General features: G+C 49.7%; 3 protein-coding genes and 1 non-coding gene across 30 annotated transcripts in view; 3 read left to right on the top strand and 1 right to left on the bottom strand.

The window, feature by feature from the left end:
- Positions 1 to 1775: 1775 nt before the first annotated feature.
- On the bottom strand, positions 1776 to 16564 carry Armc6 (armadillo repeat containing 6). Of its 4 annotated transcripts, none has more exons than XM_087588253.1 (8): positions 16194 to 16564; positions 12954 to 13080; positions 10749 to 10831; positions 6415 to 7003; positions 5112 to 5257; positions 4123 to 4254; positions 3677 to 3814; positions 1776 to 2445 (listed from the first exon to the last, which is right to left on the bottom strand). In XM_087588253.1, the coding sequence occupies exons 2-8, from the start codon at positions 13072 to 13074 to the stop codon at positions 2233 to 2235; spliced, it is 1422 nt and encodes a 473-aa protein (XP_087444379.1). In that variant the 5' UTR covers positions 13075 to 13080; positions 16194 to 16564; the 3' UTR covers positions 1776 to 2232. The 4 variants fall into 4 exon arrangements, with proteins under 4 accessions (XP_087444379.1, NP_001100776.2, XP_087444380.1 ...); NM_001107306.2 differs by having other exon boundaries at positions 6430 to 7003; positions 16194 to 16556; XM_087588254.1 differs by having other exon boundaries at positions 16081 to 16210.
- Positions 16295 to 24522, top strand: part of Sugp2 (SURP and G patch domain containing 2) — a 31080-nt gene continuing 22852 nt past the window's right edge. For 5 of the 24 annotated variants that reach the window (XR_015639483.1, XR_015639479.1, XR_015639481.1 and 2 more), the window contains exons 1-2: positions 16295 to 16374; positions 18575 to 18697. Coding sequence is in view for 6 of the 24 variants with exons in the window: in XM_087588628.1 (XP_087444754.1) it covers positions 18586 to 18697 (112 nt within the window). In the remaining 18 variants the exon portion in view is untranslated. 24 annotated transcript variants of the gene reach the window in all.
- LOC120097646 (U6 spliceosomal RNA) lies at positions 22637 to 22743 on the top strand. The gene has a single exon (XR_015640537.1). It is a non-coding gene; the product is annotated as a U6 spliceosomal RNA (small nuclear RNA).
- On the top strand, positions 23617 to 24346 carry LOC100361056 (transmembrane protein 60-like). Its single transcript, XM_087589502.1, has one exon. It carries the CDS (start codon positions 23709 to 23711, stop codon positions 24111 to 24113), a length of 405 nt encoding a protein of 134 aa, XP_087445628.1. The 5' UTR covers positions 23617 to 23708; the 3' UTR covers positions 24114 to 24346.

The following is a 24522-nucleotide window of genomic DNA, read 5'->3' as shown; positions in this document are numbered from 1 at the left end:
CACGGGCTCTTACAGTAGCTCCCCCTTCAGCCCATCTCTCCATGTTATTAAGCAAGTGTTAAAGAGCAAGAGGGCCCCTCCTCAGAGAAGGAGACACCTTTGAGGGGCGTCCTCTGAGTTAGGACTCCCGGGGAGCTAAGGCTGTGACACAGCTAGCTAAAGCAGGGGAGGTCTGAGGTGGCCCAGTGCAGATGACTCAGGTTGCTGAGTAAGGTGACATGGATGTGTTGTCTCCAGCCCTTTGTGAGGCCCCACCAGACCTGGCTCCACAGAGCAGCAGGCACAGCACCCTGCAGAGCTGGCCCAGAGGCGGCGGCTGGGGCTGAGCATGGCTTCCGCACTCATGGAGGCTGCGGCAAGAAGCACCCACAAGGAGTGCACAGAGTGGGGCAGACAAATGTGGGAGGCCGCAAGCACGGCGACCTCTGTTCCTCGGAGTTGATCGATTGTCTGTTTCTCCAGCTCCATGGGATTCAATGCCCTCTTCTGGCTTCCATGTGTCCCCATGCACATGCCCATAAATAAATATTAAAACAAACACCAAGCATCAACAACAAAAAACTGGGATGGCTGGAAAATTAGAAAAAGCTGAGGGGGGAATGGTGTGATGAAGGAGTCTGTGGGGTGCAGTTTGGTTTTGAATGGAAGGCAAGGGGAAGCCAGGGGCAGGCTGGGAATGTGTTGGGGTGAGAACTACAGGGCCAGCCCCTCCCTCAGTGTCCCTGCAAGTGTCCCAGGAACACCTATCCCTGGGACTAAGGAATAGGGTTGAAGCCTGCCTACAGTCACACACATCACTGTCCCAGACACTAAGTTATGCAATCTAGGCAGTATAGGACTAGGAGACCCTTCACCTACATCCTGGTGTGTCTGTCCCCTGAGAGTGGAGAAGGCCGAGGTGACCTGGTCCAAGGTTCATGTCTATCCTTGAGCTGGCAGGGCCTCTCCCTGTCCAGTGGGGGAAGCCCAGACATCAGTGTGTCTGAGTTAGGATAACCCCCTACACACACACACACACACACACACACACACACACACACACACACACACTCACTTTGAAGAGCTGCAGAAGCAATGGCTGGTTCCCATGGAAACCAAGAGCCTTCTGGGAAAGGCATACCAGGTCCAGAGCTATGAGAGGGGGAAGGGAATATGAGACAGAGGCAGGAGGTTCTGAGGCCATTCTGAACCCCATGGGTCACACAAGTTCAGGAGCAGCTAGCTGCTTAGGAACCTGCAGAATGTTGGGGAGGTGGTGTGGGCATTTGAATTGGTGACAATGGTGTGCATTTCACATTGGGGAAACTGAGACTCAGAGAGACGTGGGCTGCCTAAGATAGTGAGGAATGTCAGGGTAAGACTGGTCTGGGGCAACATTCCCCGGATGACAAGGGCTGGAACTAATGATGCCTGTTCCCCTCCGTGCCCAAACACCCCATTGTTTCAGAAATACAGCAAGGCTCCCACAAGTCAGGCTAACTGCTTTCAGCCACAGATCTCAGATAACTGTCCTTGACCCCAGTCTCAGTGGCCTATAAAGACCAGGCTCTGGCCCAAAGGCCCCTTGGGCCTATAGCTACCTCAGGTGCCCTGCTCTCACTGAGGCTGTGGTCACAGCCCCAAGAGAGCTATGAAGAGACCCCACTAGCCTGCACTAGCAGGCTGCAGTATCAGGGACGAGGGGTGGGGCAGACCCTGACGGATAAATCTGAAATCCCTGCCCCCACCAGCAGTCCGGTTCTCGACCTATTTTACAGGTAAGAAAAATGAGACGCTTTAAATTTACACTTCTTTATTTAGTATGTGTGTGTGCACCATAGCACACATGTGGAGTTCAGAGGACAGTTTGAAGGAGTCACCTCCCTCCTTCCACCGTGTGGATCTTAGGGAATTAGCCTTGGCTGAAGCACCTCTACCCAGGACGCCTGCCCAAGGAGCAGGGTCATCAACTGCTTGGAGTGGTGCCCAGATTGCAGGCTGGCTCTGCCGGGACACCAGCTGGTAGAGGCCCCAAACTCCAGACAGAACACTGCAGTTCCATGTGCCCTTTGCCCCAAAGCTGCCGAGAAAGGCTGTGGTCGAAAGGGCACTGGGAACGGTGGGCCTCCATGTCATCACTGCTTCTCCCCACCCCCAACCCTAAGCTAACACACTTGTGCTCTGGGTGTGGGGACAGAGAGGCAGGGCCCATAGCCACCCCATGTTTTGGAGTCAGAGCTCTCTGAGCCAGGGTCACGGTGCCAGGTTGCCCTTCTTTCCTGTCCACAGTTCACGAAGCTCCACACGGCAGCCCAGGTCTCGCAGTGCAGCCTTGGCCACATCTTCACAGTCCGGGTGAGCAGCTCGGGCTTGCAAAATGAGCTCCTCCGCCCCCAGGTCCAGGATGGGCTTGGAAAAGACCTGGCTGCGGGACACCAGGTTTCGGATCAGCATGCAAGCCTGTTTCTGGAAGACAGAGAGGCTGTAAATAGGGGGAGCGGCCTGGGCTGGGGTCCACTCTGACCTCTGTACTCCTCAGAATATAATAAGACAGATATTCAGTAGACAGCTACATCAGACCAGGCTAGACCCATGGTTCCATGTGACCTTCTCAGTCCCATGTCCCACAACTCCTAAGTGAGCACTCAGGACAGAATCTGGGACCCAGGCAGCCACCCATGTCCCCTGAGGCGGGCCCTGGAGATGGTGCACAGAGGACATGGGGAGAGGGTGCCAAAGTTTGTTTCTCAATGAGTCACCCATTTGGGTCAGTTGCAGGACCCTTCAAGTTTTGTTTTTTGTTGTTTGTTTGTGTTTTGAGACAGGCTCTCTCTGTGTAGCCCCGGCTGTTTCAAAACTCACCCTGTAGACCAGGATGGTCTTGTACGCAGAGATCTGCCTGTCTCTGCTTCTTGTGTGCTGGGATTAAAGGTGTGCACCACTACATCCAGCCCTCCCTTGTGGATTTTAAGTCACTGATGCACAGGCACCGTCTTCCACAGCTGGGTCTGTGGAACAGCGTACATGCTCTATGGGCTGTCCTCTTGGCTGGGTGGCTCAGAACACAGCACAGTGGTGGCCGTGTGCATGCTGACAATGTTTACTGGTGACAGGTTGGTATGGTGGCACAGGCTGATGATGAGCCAGTGCCTAGAAGGCTGAGGCTGACCTCCATGCCTGCAGGAACTACAGACCTAGAGCTTGTTCCAAAGGAAGACTGGAGTGGGTGTCAGGGTCAGAGGTCAGTTGGTACAGTATTTGCCAAGCATGTACTAGACCCTGGGGTTGGTCTCAGTCATAAGTGTGGTGGCGCAGGCCTGTCACTACAGCAGTCACTGGGGAAGGCAAGAACAACAGGTGGTGAAGGTTGTTCTTGTAGCCAAAAGAAGTTGGAGACCAGTCTGTCTACTCTGTCTCAAAGGAAGAAAAGGAGGGAGAGGAAGAGGAGGAGGAGAAAGGGTATAAACCTAGAAAGACAATTTCAGGCATTTGTGCCTGCGCGTGCGTGCGTGCGTGTGTGTACACTAAAGTCCTTGTGTATGAAAGTGCCCAGGCTGTCCTGTAGTGTAGGCTGGTCAGTCTTGAATTCATGCCTTTTGTGGGATTAAAGCCACCACACCTGGCTCAATGTGCTTAGCTGATGGGAAGGAAAGGGCCCTATGGGCTCAGACTGTAGTGGGCACAGCCGCTTACTCACCTGGACACCAGCCTCCTGTGGATGCGCCTTCATGGCCTGCAGAGCAGCCAGTGCCCCGCCGCCCTCGATAATGACCCGGCTGTTCTCTGGCTTGCGCAGGGCCAGAACACAGAGTGCTGCACAGCTTTGCTCACACACCTGTGAGTGTGGAACAGGCAACTGAGACTGATGAGTGGACAGAGTCCCCCTCCCCGTCAGCACAGCTGACCACCCCAGCCTGGATATTCTGCAGCTCCCCTCAGTGGGTCTCTGCTGACTTGTGTGCCACAGCAGTGGTGGGCTGGGTGCCCAGGGGTGGTGAGAGCAGTGACCCGGGAAAACCTGACGTGGTGTAGCCTCCTAGGAGTACGGAAACCCCAGTCCTTCACCCAGCCTTGCTGACAGTGAGGAGGCAACCCTGACCATCTGGCCACTGTCCCGCCCACCCGTGTGTCTGGGGTGGTTACCTGGGGGCTGGCCAGGTGCCGGGTCATGGCAGCTACGATGGACTGAGTACCGCCTGCCCGCACAATAGCATCCTTCACGTCGTCATTGCCTGCGATAGCCCTCAGGGCACTGAGCACTTGCTTCACGAGGTCCTGTGTGGATGGCAAGGTGAGACCACCCTGGCTCATATGCCATCTGCAAGCCTCCTACTTGCTTGATGGTGGGAGGAGGGTGCTAAAAGGAGCACTCTGGCTGTTTCTCAGTCTGAGCAATGTGGCCATCCCAGGGCCTCAGGCCTGTCTGTGACAACAGGATCATGACCCGCCATACAGAGGAAGGGCAGACTGGAGGAGGGCAGGGCGGGTCTAAGTGAGATTTGCCTAATGCACCTCACATGAGTTGGGCATGAGACGTGGCCGAGGGAGGGAGAGCACTGAGCCCCCAAGCCAAGGATGTTCCATTGCCTCACTCCTGCTCCCAGGAAAGAACGTACAAGTGGGGCCTGGGCAGTGGCTCAGGGAGCAGTGTGTTCGCCTCCCATGCACAAGGCCCCAAGTTTTAGCACCCAAAACAACCACAATGAGCCAGGGGCAATGTAGCACATATGGGTCAAATTAAGGCCAGTCTGTCTCCCTGTCTATCTCCCTGTCCGCGCCACCCGCCCTACACAAACTCGCACACACACAGCCAGTGTGGTAGCTCATGCTGGTCATCCCAGGACTTGGAAGGCTGAAGCAGGAGGATTGCAGTATCAAACCCAGCCTGGGCTACAAAGACTAAAAAGGGCTGTGGTGTGATTTGTTGGCAGATGGCTTGCATGCAGAAGGCTCTAAGTCTTGCCAATATAGGGAAACAAGAAAAAGAAACAAAGAAAAGCCGGCAGAATGGAACCATGAGCCTAAGAGTGTGGGCAGGTCTTCTGCATTCAGACTTTCACCCTTCCTCAGTGGGGTCAGCCTGGCCAGCTGTGGCCTCAGGAGCCCTGGGGAAGCAAGACTTTGGGCTCCACCTGGTGGTCATTGCAGTCAGCCAGCAGGGTCACAAGGATGCCAAGGCCTCCGAGGTCTATAACCTCCTGGCAGAATTCATTCCGAACAGCCAGGCGGGACAGAGTGCTGCAGAGTTCGCTCAGGACCCCCGGGTTGTCAGAGAAAGCTGTGCAGAGGCAAGAGAGAGAGAGTTAGCGCTGAGAGGGACCAGGGACAAGCAGCTGTGTAAAGAGGAGCTGTCAGTCTTGGGAGAGCTTCCCACTTAACAGGCTGGCTGAGGTCATCCAATAAGCCCACGGGAGAATTGGTCCCTGGCTGGGCCTGCCATGCCCCATGCCAGCAGCTACAGAAACTGACACCACAGTGGCAAATAACTGGCAGACAGGCTCCTGGCATCCCCTAAGCAAAGAAGGGATGGGCATGGTGCACACCTTAATTCCCGGCACTCAGGGGATTTTAGTGAGCTCCAGGATAGCCTGGTCCACATAGCAAGTTCCAGACCCTCATCATGAAACACAGTCTCAAAGAAAGGTAGGAAGGAAACCAAACAATGACATGACTTTGAGGATCCTGTCTGGGAAGGAGTTTTCTAAACACCACAGGAAGCTGGTGAGGACACATGCAGATCAACTGGAGATGTACTGGGGGTCACCTGTAGGCTCTCTGTGGCACTTGCTACCTATGCTCACTGGTTCCCTCTTTTTCCGGCACAGGTTGATCTGAAAGGGACATGGATGTACTTTAAGTAATAAAAGGATGTGGTGGGCGGCCCATCCAATCAGGTAAAGGCTTTGGTAAGTAGGACACTGAGGTTTCTCAGTGGAGAGTGTCTGGGGGCATCTGGGAGTCTCTGGTCTGCCCTGGGGCCTTCAGACTACCAGAATGTGAGCCATCTTCTTAAAAAAAAAAACTACTTACGGGCTGGGGGGAAGCTTAGAGCTGGGCCCTGGGCTCAGCACAGAGTAGCTTGTGCTTAACATGAAGCACATGCTGTGCTGGGTTCCACAGCAACACCAGGAAGCAAAATGCAAGATGGACAAAGCTCCGAAGTTTGCACTCCTGCTCTACCCCTAATTAGCCAATTTCAAGCTGCCATAAACAAGCACAGAAGTGCAAACAATTAAGAAGCTGGCCGGCTTTACAGATGGTCAGGCGGGCCTCATTCCTCAGCCACTGTTGGGGTACAGAACAGGGACTGAGAAAGGTTTTCCCATCTCCCAGAGGAGTGGAGATCCCATGCACAGGCCCCCTATGGAGGTGGAACCACAGGGCAGGCTGGGAGCTCATTCTTCTAGCTGAGAAGCAGGCCTACCCTCCTCTTACCAGTGCTGCTCCTACCTCTGGCAGCCTCAATGAGCACCTTCAGGCCTCTGTTCTCCTGAACAATCATCTTGGCATGCTCGTGGGCATGGCCAAAGGGCACTCTGATATCATCATCGAAGGTCATGACCCGCAAGGCCCAGCAGGCCTCCCTGACCACATCGGCGTGTTGACCATGCTGTGTAATAGCAGCCGTGAGCAGGGGCAGCACACCGGCTTTCACCAAGCCCTGCCGATTCTGTTCATGCTTTAGGCAGACATGGCGCACACAGCGAATCCCACAGCATGTGAGTTCAGTGTTGGCAGCATTCCGTGCCAGCGTGGCCACGAGAAGATGCAAGCCCTGAGTATCCAGGAGGTCAGGTTGGCCATCAGTCAGCACTGCCAGGGCATTGAGAGCCTGGAGCAGAAGACCCTGGTCGCTAGTGGCAGCCAGCTGCCAAGCAGCCAGGAGGATTGGGTAGGCCCCCTTCTGGGCTGCCAGGTAGCGGCTGGCTTTCTGCTGCTTGCACTGGTCACAGAAACGGACAAGATGGGCAGACACCTCCTGGAGCTGAGAGCCAGTCAGGGCCTGCTGCAGATCATTGAGAGCCTGGGGAGAATGTCACAGTATTAGATGCTGATGATAGCCTCAGCCCCACAGGGAGTCTCAACCCAGAATCTGGGCCCAGGCTGGGAGATAGGGCCAGACCCATCTGGACACTTCTACAGCTATACTGTATTTTAAGATACCTAGACTACTCTTTTAAAACAGGATCTTGTGTGTGTGTGTGTGTGTGTGTGTGTGTGTGTGTGTGTGTGTGTGTGTATGTGTACACAATACCCTCAGAGGCCAGAAGAGGAGGTAGGATCCATTGGAGCTAGAGTGACAGGCTGCTGTGAGCTGTCACTGCTGAGCCATCTCTTCAATGCCAACACAGGGGCTTGATCTATAGCAAAGGCTGGCCTTGAAATTATGTTGTCTAAGCTGGCCTTGAACTCATAGAAAAACTCCTGCAACAGCATCCTGAGTGCAGGAACCCCAGCTTTGAGCCACCATATATGTATAATCACCCTATTTTAAAAATCTTGGAGTGTTATTCTATGCGTATGGGTGTTTTGCCTGCATATCTATCCAACAACTGAACCACTTATGGTGCTTGACACCTGAGGATGCCAAAAGAGGGTGTCGTACCCCCTCGAACTGGAGTTACAGATGGTTAATGAGCAGCCATGTAGGTGCTGGGAATTGAACCCAGATCCTCTGTAAGGGCAGCCAGTGTTCTTAACTGCTGAGCCAGCTCTCCAGAGCCTGCATTTTTTTTTTTTTTTTGGTTCTTTTTTTCGGAGCTGGGGACCGAACCCAGGGCCTTGCACTTCCTAGGCAAGCGCTCTACCACTGAGCTAAATCCCCAACCCCTTGCATTTTTTTTTTTTTTTCCGGAGCTGGGGACCAAACCCAGGACCTTGCGCATGCTAGGGAAGCGCTCTACCACTGAGCTAAATCCCCAACCCCTTGCATTTTTTTTTAAAAGATTTATTTATTTATTTTATGTGTATGAGTGTTCTGTCTGCATGTACACCTACCTGCACACCAGAAGAGGGCATCGGATCCCATTACAGATGGTTGTGAGCCACCATGTGGTTGCTGGGAATTGAACTCAGGACCTCTGAAAGAGCAGTCAGCGCTCTTAACCGCTGTGCCATCTCTCCAGCCCTGTCCCTGCATTTTTAAGTATTGTGGATTGAACCTGGGGGTCCATGTGAGATGGAAAATGCTCTTCCTCTGAGTCACATATATCCCAGCCCTCAATTTTTTTTTTTATTTTTCATTAATTTTTTTCTGTCTATCTGTCTCTGTCTCTCTCTTTTTCTCTAACACATGCACACACACACACGCACACACATGCACACATACACATACACACGCACGCATACACACACGCGCACACACACACACACACACACACACACATGCACATGCACACGCACACACGCACACATATACACACCGTGCATGAAGATAGCAAAGGACAACTCCTGGGAATGAGGTCTCTCCTCCTCCCATGTGGAGTAGCCCTGCACGGCAGATGCGTGCTCCATCATGGCCCACACCCATAGTTTAGAAACCTTGACTACAAGGCCATCGACTACAGAGCTGGGTCACTCAAGTGAAGTGAGAAAAAGTGAGCTTCCTTCAACTTTTAGTATTCGATGTATCAAAAATCAGAAAGTGAGCCCTTTCACGGTGCCATTTATGGTGCCATGTAGAGACGTGCCAGCCATCTCTACGGCTCTGCTAAGCAACTGCACGAGTGAGTGAAGACACACTAGAGTCTAAGTGCACTAAGAAGCCCTGGGCAAAAGAAGCAGATGAACTGCCTGGCTGAACCCAGCCGACAGAGCATTAGAAACACTTCAATGGCTGCTGCGGGGTTGTTCTACAGTGTAACTGGTCCAGACTGCTTCTGGAGGGAGAAGGCCTCTTCTTCAGACTTGCCCATTTGGACAGCTCCCTCTCATCCACTCCCCAGAAATTTACCTGCACAGGGAAGCCGCATTACACACAGGTTCCCAAGATGCAACTCTAGGCCATCAGGGGGAATTATGAAAAAAATACTAAAAGCAAACCCAGCCAGTCTGGATGACATGGCCTTAGGATGTACCCCAATGTGAACCAAAGTTAGGTCAATGTGCCTAGTGCTACTGAGATGGCTGGCAACCAGTCAATGAAAGGGAGGCTCAGCTGAAACCAGCAGCCTGGCCAGGGGGATTTGGTTCAAATTCAGCTACCAAAACAGGCAAAAACATCTGTCATCCAGCCTTTCCCAAACCAGCCTCAGGAAGCTGGCAGACCATGTGACAATGGAATGGAACATTAAAGAAGCCAAGGGGCGGGCTGGAGAGACAGCTCAGTGGTTAAGAGCACTGACTGCTCTTCCAGAGGTCCTGAGTTCAAATGCTAGCAACCACACGGTGGCTCACAACCATCTGTAATGGGATCTGATGTAGTTGATGTCTTTATGCAGGTGAAGGCAGGCACAAGATAAGGCTAGGCCTGTGATTGGGCAGTGAAAAAATAAGGCAGGCACAGAGTTTTGGAGAAGGGAAAGAGGAGAAGGAGGAGAAGAACCAAGATGGACATAGAGAAGGACTCAGATCTGTGTGGCCTTAAATGGCTATAGGTAGCTATGAAAATCTTATAAAGGATGGATTATTACAAGATAATTTGTCTTATCTAGGTGGGCAGTTTATATCATTGCTAATCGGTCTAGAGTTTATTGTGTGGACGGTTTGTGGAGTGAGAATTCACTGATATAAATCTGATTGATAAATTACAAGCTTATTGAATTTTGATCTTAACGGGTTACTGGTAGTTGTGACTGTAACCACAGGGCGCGGATGCTGGAAATGTGAACAGAGTTTACAGCAGAGAGTCGCAAGAGGGCTGTTGCTGCAGGGCCCAGAGAGTAGGCGGCACCAGCTTGGGATGGAAAATGGAAGCTTAGCAAGTCTGGTTGTGATGCTTTGCTGACTGAGATGAAGATATCCTTCAGATGCCATGCGGCCCACCGGAGTCGGCACTAGCTTGGGTTGGTAGATTCTCTTTTAATATTTACTGCTACAATGCCCCTTCCGGTGTGTCTGAAGACAATTACAGTGTACTTATATACATAAAATACATAAATCTTTAAAAGAAAAAAAAAAGCCAAGGGGCCAGGGAGGTGGCTCCGGGTACAGTACTTCCTACACAAGCCTAATGACCTAGGTTCAATCCCTGAGACCTACAAAGGGGGTGGGGGATACAACAGATTCCTGAAAGCTGTTCTCTGGCCTCTATATGTGCCCCCAATAAGAACCCTGATGCTGTTCAAACAGGATCATATTATGTGGCCCTTGCTAGCCTGGGTTCAATACCCCTCCTGAAAGGGTGGGGTGGGGCATATATTAAAGGCATGTGTCATTGTTTCTATAAAAGTCAAGGCCTGGGAGGGGAGGTGGCTGGGTGCACAGACTTGTTTAGATCCTCAGAACCCACATCAAGCGGGGTCAGAGGCTCTTGACATATGTGTGTCCTTGTCTCACTTGGGCAGTGAGATCATGTAGGTACTTGTATGTCTCAGACATGTCCTCCAAGTGGCTCAGCTGTCCCCAGAGGCTGGGCTGCCCTCACATGGACTTGGGAAACATGGCTATAGACTTCTACTGATCACAAGATGGACAGACTACTGACATTCAAATACTGATTTCTGCCATAAGGAACATGGGGAAGAGACCCGCCCCCTGCCCCCCTGCCCCCCCCCCCCGCCTCCCCCCCCTAGATTGTTCCACCGTGATTGGGAGACCATGGCTCCTACCTGTAGGACATCATGTGTGGGCTCCTGGAGGCCATCCAAGGATACTTTCGGTACTGTCTTCACAATGTTGCTCAGATCAACCCCTGCAGAGAGGAAGATGGGACGAGTGCTGGGGTCAAGTGACAGCTATCCTTTCTCAAGTCCCCCAGGTCAGGAGGTCCCTGCTGGAGGCCTTCCTTCTGGGGTTTTTCCCAGTACTACCTAACCACAGGCTGCAAGAAAGGTCATGCCATACCTGCTGTCTCTGGTTAGTGAGGTAGCAGCTCTTACCTGGCAGACAGATGGAGGGGTCCCCACAGAGTCTTTCCCTTGGAACTCACAGCCCTACCAGTCCCATTTGTATCCTGCCTCCTGAGGCCTCAAAGGCATCCCCTCCTGTGGTAGGTATTTCATGCGTGTGTGTGTGTGTGTTGTGTGTGTGTGTGTTTTAGAGAAATTTTTGTTTGTTTTTGAGACAGAGTCTATGTAGACCAGGCTGGCCTTGAATTTACTATGTAGCCCAAGCTACCTCGAACTTATAGAGCTCCACCTTCTTATATCTGCCAAATACTGAGATGACCAGAGTGTGGTTAAGGTGTTTTTTCAGGTAGTCTTGCTTTGGAGCCCACACTGATCTCCAATTCACAGTAATCTTCCTACCTCAGCTTCCCAAATCCTGGGATCAGCAGGTAGTGTTGATGAACACTTATTATCCCAACATTGGGAAACAGAGGCAGAAAGATCAGTATTCAAGCTAGCCTTAGTTACATAATGAGTAAAGAGGTTAGCCTAGGCTATATGAACCAGTCTTGAAACAAACAAACAAACAAACAAACCCAGTAACCAGGATGAGGAAGAGTTGGCAGTCACAGGTCTTTGCCACTGGGCTGTGCCTTGTTGGACACTATGTGTGTGTTTGTGTGTGAATGTGTTGAAGCGTGTGGGTGGTTATGGGGGAGAGATTTGTGTGTAGGGGTAATGGAGGCCCAGACTCAAAGTCACAGATGGCTCCTCAGGACCTCACTGGAACCTGAGACTCACTAACTAGACTAAACTAGTTGATTAACAAACCCCAACAATCTATCTGTGTCCACCTCAGTGCTAGGATTACAGACATACTCTACTGCCTGTGTACTGGCTGGTTGTATGTCAACCTGACAAAAGTTAGAGTCATCAGAGAGGAAGGAGCCTCAGTTGAGGAAATGCCTCTATGAGATCCAGCTGTAAGGTGTTTTCTGATCAGTGATTGATGGGGGAGGGCCCAGCCAATTGTGGTTGGCATCATCCCTGGGCTAGTGGTCCTGGGTTCTATAAGAAAGCAGGCTGAGCAGCACCTGTCCATGGCTTCTGCATCAGCTCCTGCCTCAGGGTTCCTGTCCTGACTTCCCTCAGTGATGAACTGCAATATGGAAGTGTAAGGCGAACAAACTCTTTCCTCCCCAATTGCTTTTTGCTCATGGTGACTCATCACAGCAATAGAGATCCTAACGCAGACACCTGGCAGTGGTGGTGCACACCTTTGACCCCAGCACTCAGGAGGCAGAGGCAGGTAGATCTCTGAGTTTCAGGCTAGCCTGGTCTACAGAAAAAGTTCCAGGACAGCCAGAGCCACACAGAGAAACCCTGTCTTCAAAAACCACAAAAAGACCTGCACACTTCCCCCAAATCAAACACATCTCATTATGGCTGGCTTTTTATGTGCGTTCTGGAACAAACTCAAGGCAAACTCAACAAGTATTTTAGCAAGTGGGCGGCCTCTCCAGTCATGTCCTCAGTGTTACCTGATTGTCCACTAGGACACCCATTTGTGTGTCCTGGAGGCAGGACTTCTCTCTCTTCCCTTCTGGCTGACTTTACTGGTCGCACGGAGAGCGAGACAGGAGGGAATGGGTTTGCTGCTACCTAGCACCCTGGCTCTCATCTTGAGCCTCTACCCCCTGCCCAGTGGCTCATGGTCTCCAAACCTTACCATTGCCACCACCACCATTCAGCAGCCCTACCACCCACTGTCCTCCATGACACTCAGGACCTAGACATGGCACATGCCATGTGGCTCTGTGGCTGAGGACTGCCAGCCCTTTCTTGTGAGGCAAAGTGGGATGCTGGTGACAAGGTAGAGACAGGCAGCAGGGCCGAGGTCGGCCGCACCTCACTACTGTGTTAGGCTGAGGGCTGTGGCCTCGTGTTACTCCAGCCTCTAAGAGCCAGTACTAAGCCACTGCCTACCTTGCGATTCAAACTGCTCCACAGCCTCTCGAATGGCCTCCTCAGCGCCCATCTCAAACTCCTCAATGTTCTCCCTCACTGCAGCATCAAAGGTTTCCTGGGTGATGCGCTTGGAAGCCATGGCTGCCTGTTGAGTAGAAAGGAATATTTGGTCAGAGGGACAGCAGGCAACCAGGAGTCTGCTACCTCAGGAATCCCAGTCTAGGGAGGGCAGAGACAGAAGTCTCTTGGCCAGGAGGAAGCCAGATAGTGAGAGATCGTCTCAAAAAGCCAGAGAGATAAAGCAAAAGGCCAGCTGGTGAGATAGCTCTGTGGGTAAAGACCTTGCTACCCAGTCTCTGTCGTAATATCGAACACGGTAGAGAATGGGCTCCTGAAAATTGTCTTCTGACTTTGGCTATGCAGGCTATGGCATTTGCATGCCCATAAATGTAAGATGAATAAAACATAAAAGAAAAGGAAGAAGAATGGAGGGGTTAGGGATTTAGCTCAGTGGTAGAGCGCTTGCCTAGCAAGTGCAAGGCCCTGGGTTTGGTCCCCAGCTCTGAAAAAAAGAAAAGAAAAAAAAAAAAAAAGAAAAAAAAAAAGAAGAAAAGAAAGAAGAATGGGCACTCAGGGGACTGTCTACCAGGGCCAGAGCAACTATGAGAATGCTCTTCTCACCTATACCTGACCTACCCACTGAAGAGCTCAGGCCAGCCATCCTAGCACTTGGGGAGCAGAGGCAGGTGGATATCTGGGAGTTCAAGGCCAGTGTCATCCACATACAGAGTTCTAACCCAGGCAAAGCTACACAGTGAGACCCTAACAAACAGGACAAAGGCAAACAAACAAATAAACCCAAGCTACGGGAATTGGTCTCAATAAGCAGTGAATTGGTCTCAATAAGCAATCCACCGAGATGAGGGGGAAAGGTAGCATTTGAGTAAACACTAAGGAATAAACAGAATACAATAGATGACAGGGTTACTTGGCAGTGTGGGGATGGTGCCCAGAGTCTTACGCATGCTAACAAGTTCCCCACCAAGCCTGACTCGGTTTTACAACCTATTTTATTTAATTTTTTTAAAAACTGCATTTTAGGGCTGGAGAGATGGCTCAGTGGTTAAGAGCACTGACTGGGGGCTGGGGATTTAGCTCAGTGGTAGAGTGCTTACCTAGGAAGCGCAAGGCCCTGGGTTCGGTCCCCAGCTCCGAAAAAAAGAACCACAAAAAAAAAAAAAAAAAAAAAAAAAAAGCAAAAAGCACTGACTGCTCTTCCAGAGGTCTTGAGTTCAATTCCCAGCAACCACATGGTGGCTCACAGCCATCTGTAATGGGATCTGATGCCCTCTTCTGGTGTGTCTGAAGACAGCTACAGTGTACTTATATAAATAAATCTTTAAAAAACAAAACAAAACTGCATTTTATCCACTTGTAAGTGTTGGCTTGCATTTGCTGTGTCACAGGCAGAGGTCAGAGAACAGTTTGTAGTTCTCTTCAACATGGAGATCTTGGGGGTTGAACTCACATCCTCAGGCTTGGCAGAAAGCACCTTAACCTGCTGAGCCATCTTACTGGCCTGAGTACTCTTTCTGATGATGTTCTTTAGAACACTTCATATTTGCCCATCCACTCTAAAATCACGAATCAGATGTGGTGGTATACAACTTTCATCTCAACCCCAGAAGTCTTCAGGTCAGGGATGGGGAATTCAAAGGTCCAAGAGATTGTCTCAGAAAACAAAAACAAAAATTCCATCCCTGAGGCTCACAAAGCCATAGAAGAGAACTGACTCCTGTAAGTCCTCTGATCTATCTCTACATGAGGGCCACGGTACATATCACTCACACACACACACACACACACACACACACACACACACACACACTTATACAGGACACACATATACAGTAAATAAATGGATAAAAATCAAATTTAAAAACCCATACTCTGGGGGGTTGGGGATTTAGCTCAGTGGTAGAGCACTTGCCTAGGAAGCGCAAGGCCCTGGGTTCGGTCCCCAGCTCCGAAAAAAAGAACAAAAAAAAAAAGCCATACTCTGGTTAGCTGGGCTTTATGGTACAAGCCTGTGATCTCCAGTCCCAAGCCAGCCTGGGCTACAGAGTGAGACCCTGTGTAGAAGAAAAGTGTGGAGGTTGAGGTGCTAGGGAGAAAGCTCAGAAGGAGAGGGTGTGCTGCTCTATCATTAGAACTGAGTTCAGTTTCCCACACACACATCTGGTAGTTCATAACTTGTGCACACATGTGAATGCACAATAACAATAACAAATATGTTAAATAACAATAACAAATAATTTATTAATAATAATACTTATTAAAGCATGAGTGAAGCAGAGGTAGGCTAACCTCTGAATCGGAGTTCCAGGGCAGCCAGGGCAACACAGAGAAACAAACTCTGTCTCCTTGAAAAACAACAAAACAAAACACACTAATCCCAGAACAATGGAGGCAGAAATGGTAGATCTCTGTGAGTTCTGGGCCAGCCTGATCTAGTCTAGTAAATGAGACCCTCCTGACACCTCCGCCCCGCCCCTCAAGTAAACAAAACCAGTCTGGTTCAAGCAGCTCGACTCTTCCATGAAATAATCCCCTCTTTTTTTTTTTTTTTTGTAAGTTAAGGCCTCAGGTAGACCTGACTGTCCTTGAACTCCTGGTCTTCGAGTCCCCAAACAACTCCGCTGACTTATCTGTTGTTTTTTGAGGCAGCGTCGGGTTTGGTATGAAACTCGCAGCAACAATCCTCCTGACTCCGCTTCTTGAGTGCACCACAACGCCTGTTCTTGCTTTTGGTTGTTTTTATTCTGAAATATGGGCTGACTACGTAGCCGAGGCAGGTCTAGAACTCATCAATACTTCTGCCTCTGTCTTCCTAAGGCACTCATGACAAGTCAAGCAACCACGCCCGCTCCATCACTACTATATATGAACAGCAACACCTTCGTCCCCTGAACCCAGAGCTACACAGTCTTGAACCTCCTGTACTCCAGGCTCTACTGCCTAAAATGCAGCTGAACACGTAGCAGGTGCTCAGTACACCGTTGCAGCATGAATGAATAAAATGAATGAAAGAACCTGCACCCCAGAGAGGCGAAGCATTTGGTTCCGAAGTATCTTTGGTACGAACCTCTCCTTCCCTCAAACCAAGTCCGAGAGTCGTGCAGACACCACCACCCCGACCCCACGGCGCCCACTCCCCCTCGGCGCCAGCCACAGGCACAGGCGGCCGGTGCTCCTCACCAGGTCTACGCAGCCACGTGGGGAAAGGGTGGGGCTCGCAGCTGTCACCGGAGACTTGACTTTACTTTGGCTCCTTCCGGCCACTGTACACGCGCAAGCGCAGAGGCGTCGCCTCGGCTCGGCGTCCCTCCTTCAGCTGAAAGGCTCCTTCCCGGGGCAACGAGGGCGACCGCAAGCACAGGTAAAGCAAAGGGAGACACAGAGTACGTGTGGGCCTGAAACCCTTGCAGTCTTCTCAATGCTCCTTCTAGGTGTCGCTTCCCCTTAAAAGAGATAGTTTTCACCTAGGTATAATCTGCCCTGAGAATTCAGCAACGCGCCTGCGTGAAAGAGCCAACATGGCTACTTTCGACGCTTGCGTATGAGGACCTAGGCGGTGGCAGCCAGCGCCTGCGCACCAAGGCAAGGCAGCGGCTTGCGCCTGCGCGACGGGGCGCTGCGGAAACCGTTGGCTCATTTGCATCTCCCCGCCTCGCTAGGCGGTGGATTAGGAGGCTGAGGCGGCGACGGCGGGGGCGGCACCGCGCGCGGCAGGCTTAGGGTGAGGCCCGGGCCCTGGCGACCTGGGAGGGCGGGCCCGGGGCGGGAAGGACTCTGAGTATCCCTGAGGCGAGCGCGCTCCTCCGGCCGGTCTCGCGGGTCCATTCATTACGCTTGAGCCCGCACTCGGCCGGGCGAGCTGGGCGTAACGGCGAGCGGGCTTCGGGCCTCCACAGGCTCCGTGGCTGTCAGTCCCATATACGGGGAAACGGAGGTGCAGACGATTAGGTACCTTGATTAGATTTCAGGACTAGCTGACCCGGAGGAGACCCTGCTGTTAAATGACAGAGAGAACAGGGGCGCCCTACAGCTTTCCCAGGGCGTAGGGAAACGGGGTGATGGTTATATAAATGACCAGAAGGGAGGTTTGCCTCTTGAAGTGTCGTAAGGCAGGCAGGCTGTCACTGATATAAATGCTACCTAATTTTTTCCTACATAAAGTGCTCTCACAATGAATGCCCTGCTGGTCAGGCTCAAGACTAGGATGCCTGACTCGGTGGTTCACTTCTCCAAGTCTGCTTTTTCTCCTGTGTCAACCTCTTTTTTTTTTTTTTTTTTTTTTTTTTGGTCTCAAACGGAGTATGATATTTCACCTCTGTAATCCCAGTGCCCAGGAGGCAGAGATAGGGTGGATTACACTTTCAATGCCAACCTTGGGGTGTGTGTGTATATACCCACACACAAAGTTTTGAGGCCAACCAGAGATGTGTGGGTAGATCATATTTGGAATCCCTCCTACTTGACCATGCTACCAAAACATCAAAAAATAGTAAAAATAAATAAAATGAAAAAGACTGGGTCTCCAGAACGTGGCAGTACACACTGGCAATTCTAGTACTTGGAAGGCAAAAGCAGGAGGATCAGAGGTTTAGTACCTGTGCCAGTGTAGACTACTCTCATGTAGTTGCAAAAATCCAAACAACAACAAAACAAAACCCTCATGCACACAGAAAACTGGGTCTTGCTATGTAACCTAGGCTGGAATATACTAGGTAGCCCACAGGCTTTAAACTTGCAGTGCTATTGCTCAGCCCCTTAAATAGCTGGGATTACATGCTTGTACCACTAGGTCTTATCCTGTATGGGGTGGGGGGAGAAAAGACCAAAAAGTGATATCTGGTCACTGATATTCAGTGATCTTCCTTGTTCTTTATCTTCATCAGAGATTACAGGCACATGTGTCTTCATGCCCAGCTTTGTTTTTCTGCTTAATTTTGTGTATTTCTGGGTACATGGGCACATGGGTAGAAGTCAGAAGATAGCTTGGCCAGATTGGATGCAGGCTGTCTTGTTTGGCCCCTTACTGAGCCAGTTCAGCCCCCATTCCCCTTTTAAGACTTTGTGATAGTTGCCCAGTGTGGATGCTGGGGACAGAATTGGGGCTCTCTGCAAGAGCAACAAGCACTCGTAACCACTGAGCACCTCTCCAGTCCCTCAGCCCCTTTTGTAAGTTCTCACTATAGTCTCGTGGCTGGCCTCGAACTGGAAATCCCATTGCCTCAGCTGGAATCACTGCCTGCAGCACCACACCCAGCTCCTTCTGTGCTTTAGGGACTCAGCTCTTGGGTGGGTTGTTGAAAGAAGCAAAAGAGATCTTGCTCTGAGACTAGCCCAGAGAATCCAGTTGCTAGCTTATTGTCCTCGTGTGAGATGCCACTCACTCATCCAGAGAATTTTCAGAGGTGAAATGAGCTCTGGGAAACCCTTCTCTAAACTGTGAGTCAGAGCGGTCACACCCTTCCCAAAGACTCTTCTAGGATCATCTTCCAGTTCTCTGGTGTGGGTGGTGACTTTTGACCTGAGGCAAGCTGTCTTGATTAGTGTGACTTCTCTCACTATAGGAGAGAGAAACATGGCAGCAAGGCGGATGGCACAGGAATCTTTGGACACCGTTCTACAGGATAAATCTAAACGGTACGGGGATTCCGAGGCTGTTGGTGAAGCTCTCCATCTTAAAGCTCAAGGTAAGTTAAGATGTTTGGCCTGTGCAGGAGGAGCTCTGTGGACTCTCATTCATTGGGTACAAGCTGAGCTGCTGTGAGGAGATCCTTGCGGGATTTGTCAAGAGGAGATCGTATTTTCTTGTGGCCCACTTGCCAGCTAAGTATGCAGAAGGTACTGTTGTCAGTAAGTAGAGTATGTCAGCCAAACATCATCCTCACTAAAGAATTTGAGCATGGCCTTACTTGTGCTAAAGCACATATTCTGCCACTGACTATACCCCAGCTTCTACAAATGGGTTCCTTTGTGTGTATATGTGTGCACACCACCTAAAGCAGAGGGCAGAGGACACTGCAGAAGTTGGTTCTCTCCTTCCACCATGTGGGTTCCAGAGATTGAACCCAGTTATCAGTCAGGCTTGTGGCAAGGGCCTTTACCCACTGAGACATCTCAACAGCTGTCCTCCATCATCACCCCCTTTTTTTTTTCTTTTCTCTTTTTCAGAGCTGGGGACTGAACCCAGGGCCTTGTGCTTGCTAGGCAAGCGCTCTACCACTGAGCTAAATCCCCAACCACCATCCCCCTTTTTAAGACAGTGTTTCTCAGTGTAACCAGAGCTGGGTGTCCTGGACTCGACTCACTTTGTAGAGCAGGCTAGCTTCGAACTCACAGATGTCCTTCTGCCTCTGTCTCTGCCTCCCAAGTACTGGAGTTAAAGGCATGTGCCATCATGCCTGAATGGCTGCCCCCCTTTTTAAGACACTGCCTGGGCTGGGGATTTAGCTCAGTGGCAGAGCGCTTACCTAGGAAGCGCAAGGCCCTGGGTTCGGTCCCCAGCTCCGAAAAAAAAAAAAAAAAAAAAAGACACTGCCTGGGCTCCAGCAAAGTGGCTGTACTGAAATCTTAGTTCTTAGTTCTAAACCACAGCTTGTGGTTTGCTATGGAGGTAGCCTGTACAAAACTATAACTTACTGAAAGATTTGTTGTTTAAAAGTTTTTTTTTAGCTTGATTTAGTTTTCCTGTGTAAACTTTATAGATTACAACCTATATCAAAAGGTTGAACATGCCACGATACTGAAGTGCCTGATGGGTCTTTGGGGACTCCTCTGAAAGAGGTCATGACCCACAGGTTCAAAAACACTGCTTCATGTAGTTCTAATTGACATGGAGCTTGCTATGGGATTAAAAGCCTGGTTAATCTGTTTTTTGTTCTTGTTTTAGGGTGTGGGTGTGTATGTGTGGTGGGGGCAGAGGGAGACACAAGATGACTCAATGAACCTGAAGCTCACCATTTATTTCGGCTAGACTGGCTGGCCAGTGAGCCCCTAGTATCTACCTGACTCTAACCTTAAGTGCTATGGCTGCAGCTTGCACAGTCATGGCTGACCCTTTTGTGGGTGGTAGGAATTTGAACTTAGGTCCTCTTGCTTGCACAGCAAGCATTTTTACCGACTGTGCCTCTCTCAACACATCACATCTTAATTTCCTCAAGAAGACTAGTGAGGGCTTGTGTTGTGATACATACATAGTAAGGAGCCTGAGGCAGGATGGTCCCTGTGGGTTTGAGGCCAGTTTGGGGTATATATCAAGGCCCTGCCTCAAAAAGAAAGAGAAAGGAAAAACTGATTGGCAGAGAAACAATAAGCCTTACAGGGTGCCGCGTGGTGTTGGAACAACGCTGTATGGGTGTTAGTCATCCTTTTTTTTTTTTTTTTTTTCGGAGCTGGGGACCGAACCCAGGGCCTTGCGATTCCTAGGTAAGCGCTCTACCACTGAGCTAAATCCCCAGCCCCTAGTCATCCTTTTTTAGGCTTCTGCTCTATCCTGGACATTTCTCTTTTCTGTAAACCTGGCATAGAAAATGCCTGGTGCAGCCACGATTCCTCTTTTTAAATTTTGTTTTGTTTTGTTTGTTTGTTTTTGGCTTCTGAGACAGGGTTTCCCTATGTAGCCCTGGCTGTCCCAGAACTCACTCTGTAGAGCAGACCGGTCTGAAACTCAGAGATTCTCCTGCCTCCCTTTGCCAAGCTGGGGATTAAAGCCATCAGGCCATCACTACCTGGCTCTGTTCTTGCCTCTTAACTCTGCTACCTTGACTGCACCAAGACCACAGTTAGGACCCAAGGTGATTTCCGTTTGTTTCTTGCTGGTGGAACTTCATGTCTGGCCCCACCCCTTTAACACCAGCTACTGTCCCTTCGCACATGATGAGAGTGTCTTAGGATGATATTTCCCTCTGTATTCCTGCTTATTGGATTGCCCTGCTTGGCACCCACCTTCTGCCAGTGTATGTATATGCATGGGGGTGGGGTGGAGGGTGTTCTTTTTCTGAGCTCAGGGTGAACTCAGGACCAGATATCTACTAGATAAGAGCTCTGCCACTGAGCCATCCTTCCCTTCAGTAATGGCAGTGCCTAATGTGTACACTTCAGTAAGAGCTTACTGAAGACAGGAACTTGTATTTGCCCAGGAGTGTGGATTTTTGTGTTTTCTTCAATTACTTGACTACCTAGTAACGTGTTCCCTTTCTTGCTCTTTTTTTACTGGGGAGGGGGAAGGTGTGCGCGTGTTCTTATTTATGTGCATTCATGTGGGGATGCCCAGGGTAACATTTGGTATCTTCCTCAATCATCCACCACTTTGTTTTGCTTTTTAAAGATGTCTTTTATTTTTAAGTTATGTGTTTGCGTGGGTGTGTGTACCTGAGTGAAGGTGCCAGAAGAGAGCATCAGCTCTCTTGGCTGAAGTTACAGACTTGAGGCTGTGTAATTTGGGGAACGGAGCCCAGGTCCTCTGGAAAAGCAACAAATGCTCTTACCACTGAGCCATCTCAGCCCCACCTTGTGTTTTGGATACTGGGAGCTTGCTGATGTGGCTGATTGGCTAACCAGTGGGCCCTGAGATTTCCAGTCTCTGCCTTCCCACCACTGGGGTTACAGACTTGTGCTGATATGTTAATGTGGGTCTTAAGATGGAATACAGGTTTTGCTTGTCCAGGCTAGCCTTGAAACTCAGTCCTATCTCCCCTCATCTCCTCAATGTTGGCCTTCCAGGTGTTTGTTACCAGTACCTTTTTGTCAGATTTTTTTTTTTCTTTTTTTTACTTTGTTGTAGATTTTGTTTTAAAATCCAAGTGCAAGAAAGATGCCTGGGGCCTGCTGCCACGACGGACAGCTTCTGGGGCAGCTTCTTGCAGTGTTTCTTTCTGTGTGCAGGAGAGACTGCAGCAATATCTGCTCACCCTTACCCTATCCCTGGGTGACACTTCACTCTCCTCCACCACAGCCTTACTTAGTGTGACTTCTACCCCTGCCTGCCTCTGTCTCTGCTTCAGCCCCAGAGACAGGAGGGTTAATGCCAGGCAGGTCTTTCTACCACTTTGGGGCCAGGGATCAGGTGGTTGCCTGTTCAACGTTGTGGTGGGGGTGGGTCAGGTTGCTGCTGCCTTCCAGTGGCAATTTGGGACAGGAAGTCTTGCAGGAGGCAGAGAGAGTGGCACCCTCTGTAAAACTTGTGAGAAAGTAGTGAGAACTCTGAAGTGGGCTAGGTACGATGAAAGGTCCAGGCCTATAAACCAAGTCTCTTCTCTAAAGAGTAGCTAGCTAGATTGATGGTGAACTCGGGAGCCTATGTCTGATGCTAATATGTGCCTGAAGGGTTCCCCGCTGTCCTGTCTTGGCCAATGGCCATAACAGGCACCAGGTAAGCACAAGCCTGGTGCTTGCAGACATGTCCTTGGTGCCCATAAGACATGGGTGTAGTTCTCAACCTTCTGTGTACCCAGATGCCTCTGGGAACCCCAAAAGAGTTGTGAACAGGGGCTCCCATACTCCTGTGTACCCAGATATTGCTGGGAACCGTGACAAGTTGAGAATGAGGCCCTGAAGACCTGGGATGAGCCCATGCTGTGGGGGATGCATATGACTTACTCAGGGTGGACCTAGATAAAATTCCTTTTGCAGTGCTCGCTTCGGCAGCACATATACTAAAATTGGAACAATACAGAGAAGATTAGCATGGCCCCTGTGCAAGGATGACACGCAAATTTGTGAAGCGTTCCATATTTAAAAAAACAAACAAACAAAAAAAAAAAAACCCAGAGACCTCAGACTGTGAGGTAATAAGAAATATCAAAAAAACAAAACAAAACAAAACAAAAATTCCTTTTGCAGGACTGGAGAGATGGCTCAGTGGTTAAGAGCACTGGCTGCTCTTCCAGAGGTCCTGATTTCAATTCCCAGCAACCACATGGTGGCTCACATGTAATGGGATCTGATGCCCTCTTCTGGAGTGTCTGAAAACAGCTATGCTGTACTCATATACATTAAATAAGTAAATACATTTTTTTCTTTTTTCTTTTTCTTTTTTTTTTTTTTTTTTTTTCGGAGCTGGGGACCGAACCCAGGGCCTTGCACTTGCTAGGCAAGCGCTCTACCACTGAGCTAAATCCCCAACCCCTGTAAATAATTTTTTTTTTAAAAAAGATTTCTCTTTTTAAAAAAATACCTTTTGCAGGAAGGGATGCCTGGGAAGGGAAGTTCATTGGGTAAAACTCGGGGGCCCTTGGATACCTTATTAGCATGGAGAACTCTAGGCTCTATGCTACATGACAGTTTGTCACAGTCCTCTTATTGTGGTCACATCCTCCAGGACAGGAATCTGGCCAGGAGCTAGTTTGGACTCCTGCCATTCTCAATTATAGTTTTATCAGGGTTCTGAACTTTGCTACTACTTTACAGGTTCTTCTGTCTGGTGGCCCAATCCATTGCCCCACACATGGGTTTCTAGCCCCTATATAGTGCAAACTTAGAAGATGCTTCCTGGTGGTGGTTTGGAGAGACGAAACTATGTCTTATCATTAATTATTATGTGAGAGCCTAAGAATTTAATCAGGGGGAAAGTGTGGAAGAGGACTAGGATCCAAATTGGCGTATTTCCCGACCTTCGCTGCTCTCTCGGCCCTTCCGCCAGCCTCGATACCAGGGTGTATCTCCCTTACTTCATCCCTGAAACAGCCTCTTTAACCCGTTTAAATGAGAATGTCCTTGGCCCAGAGAGTACTGCTCGCCTGGCTTTTCACACTGCTCTTCTTCATCATGTTGGTGTTGGAACTGGATGAGAAGGCACCCTGGAACTGGTTCCTCATATTTATTCCAGTCTGGATATTTGACACTATCCTTCTTGTCATGCTGATTGTAAAAATGGCTGGACGGTGTAAGTCTGGCTTTGACCCCCGACATGGATCACACAATATTAAAAAAAAAAAGCCTTGGTACCTCATCACAATGTTACTGAAGTTAGCCTTCTGCCTCGCACTGTGTGCTAAACTGGAACAGTTTACTACCATCAGTCTCTCCTACGTCTTCATTCCTTTATGGGCCTTACTGGCTGGCGCCCTAACAGAACTTGGATATAATGTCTTTTTTGTGAGAGACTGACCTCCGAATACATCATCTCATTTATGTTGCTGTTCAACAAGCTCTACAGTATTTTAAATCTTTGCAAGTTTCAAGAATAACAGAACCAAGGGAAAATACCAAGTGTAGTCTTAAACTACTATAAAACAGGATTTGTGCGGCATGAACTTGTAGCCAACCCAAAGCTAAATTATTGAATATTCGAGTTGATATCTTTATTATCCCTGTGTAAATAAAGCTTGTTTCTGACCTCATTTTTCCACATGCCTCCTCTTACCTTGTGTATAGTCAGAACTTGATGTAAATACAAAGTCTTTCATTACATAACTGCATATGCCTTTACTAGACTGTGGCTCTGTATAAACAAAGTAAATATGCTTTTAAATTATGAAGTAAAAAATTGGTTATGGAAATATCTTAGGAATGCCCA

The sequence above is a fragment of the Rattus norvegicus genome, chromosome 16, assembly GCF_021556685.1.
Source record: "Rattus norvegicus strain SHRSP/BbbUtx chromosome 16, alternate assembly SHRSP_T2T, whole genome shotgun sequence".
In the NCBI taxonomy this organism is placed as follows: domain Eukaryota; kingdom Metazoa; phylum Chordata; class Mammalia; order Rodentia; family Muridae; genus Rattus; species Rattus norvegicus.
The sequence above is the reverse complement of the archived record's forward strand: the minus strand, read 5'-3'. Positions and strand labels throughout refer to the sequence as shown.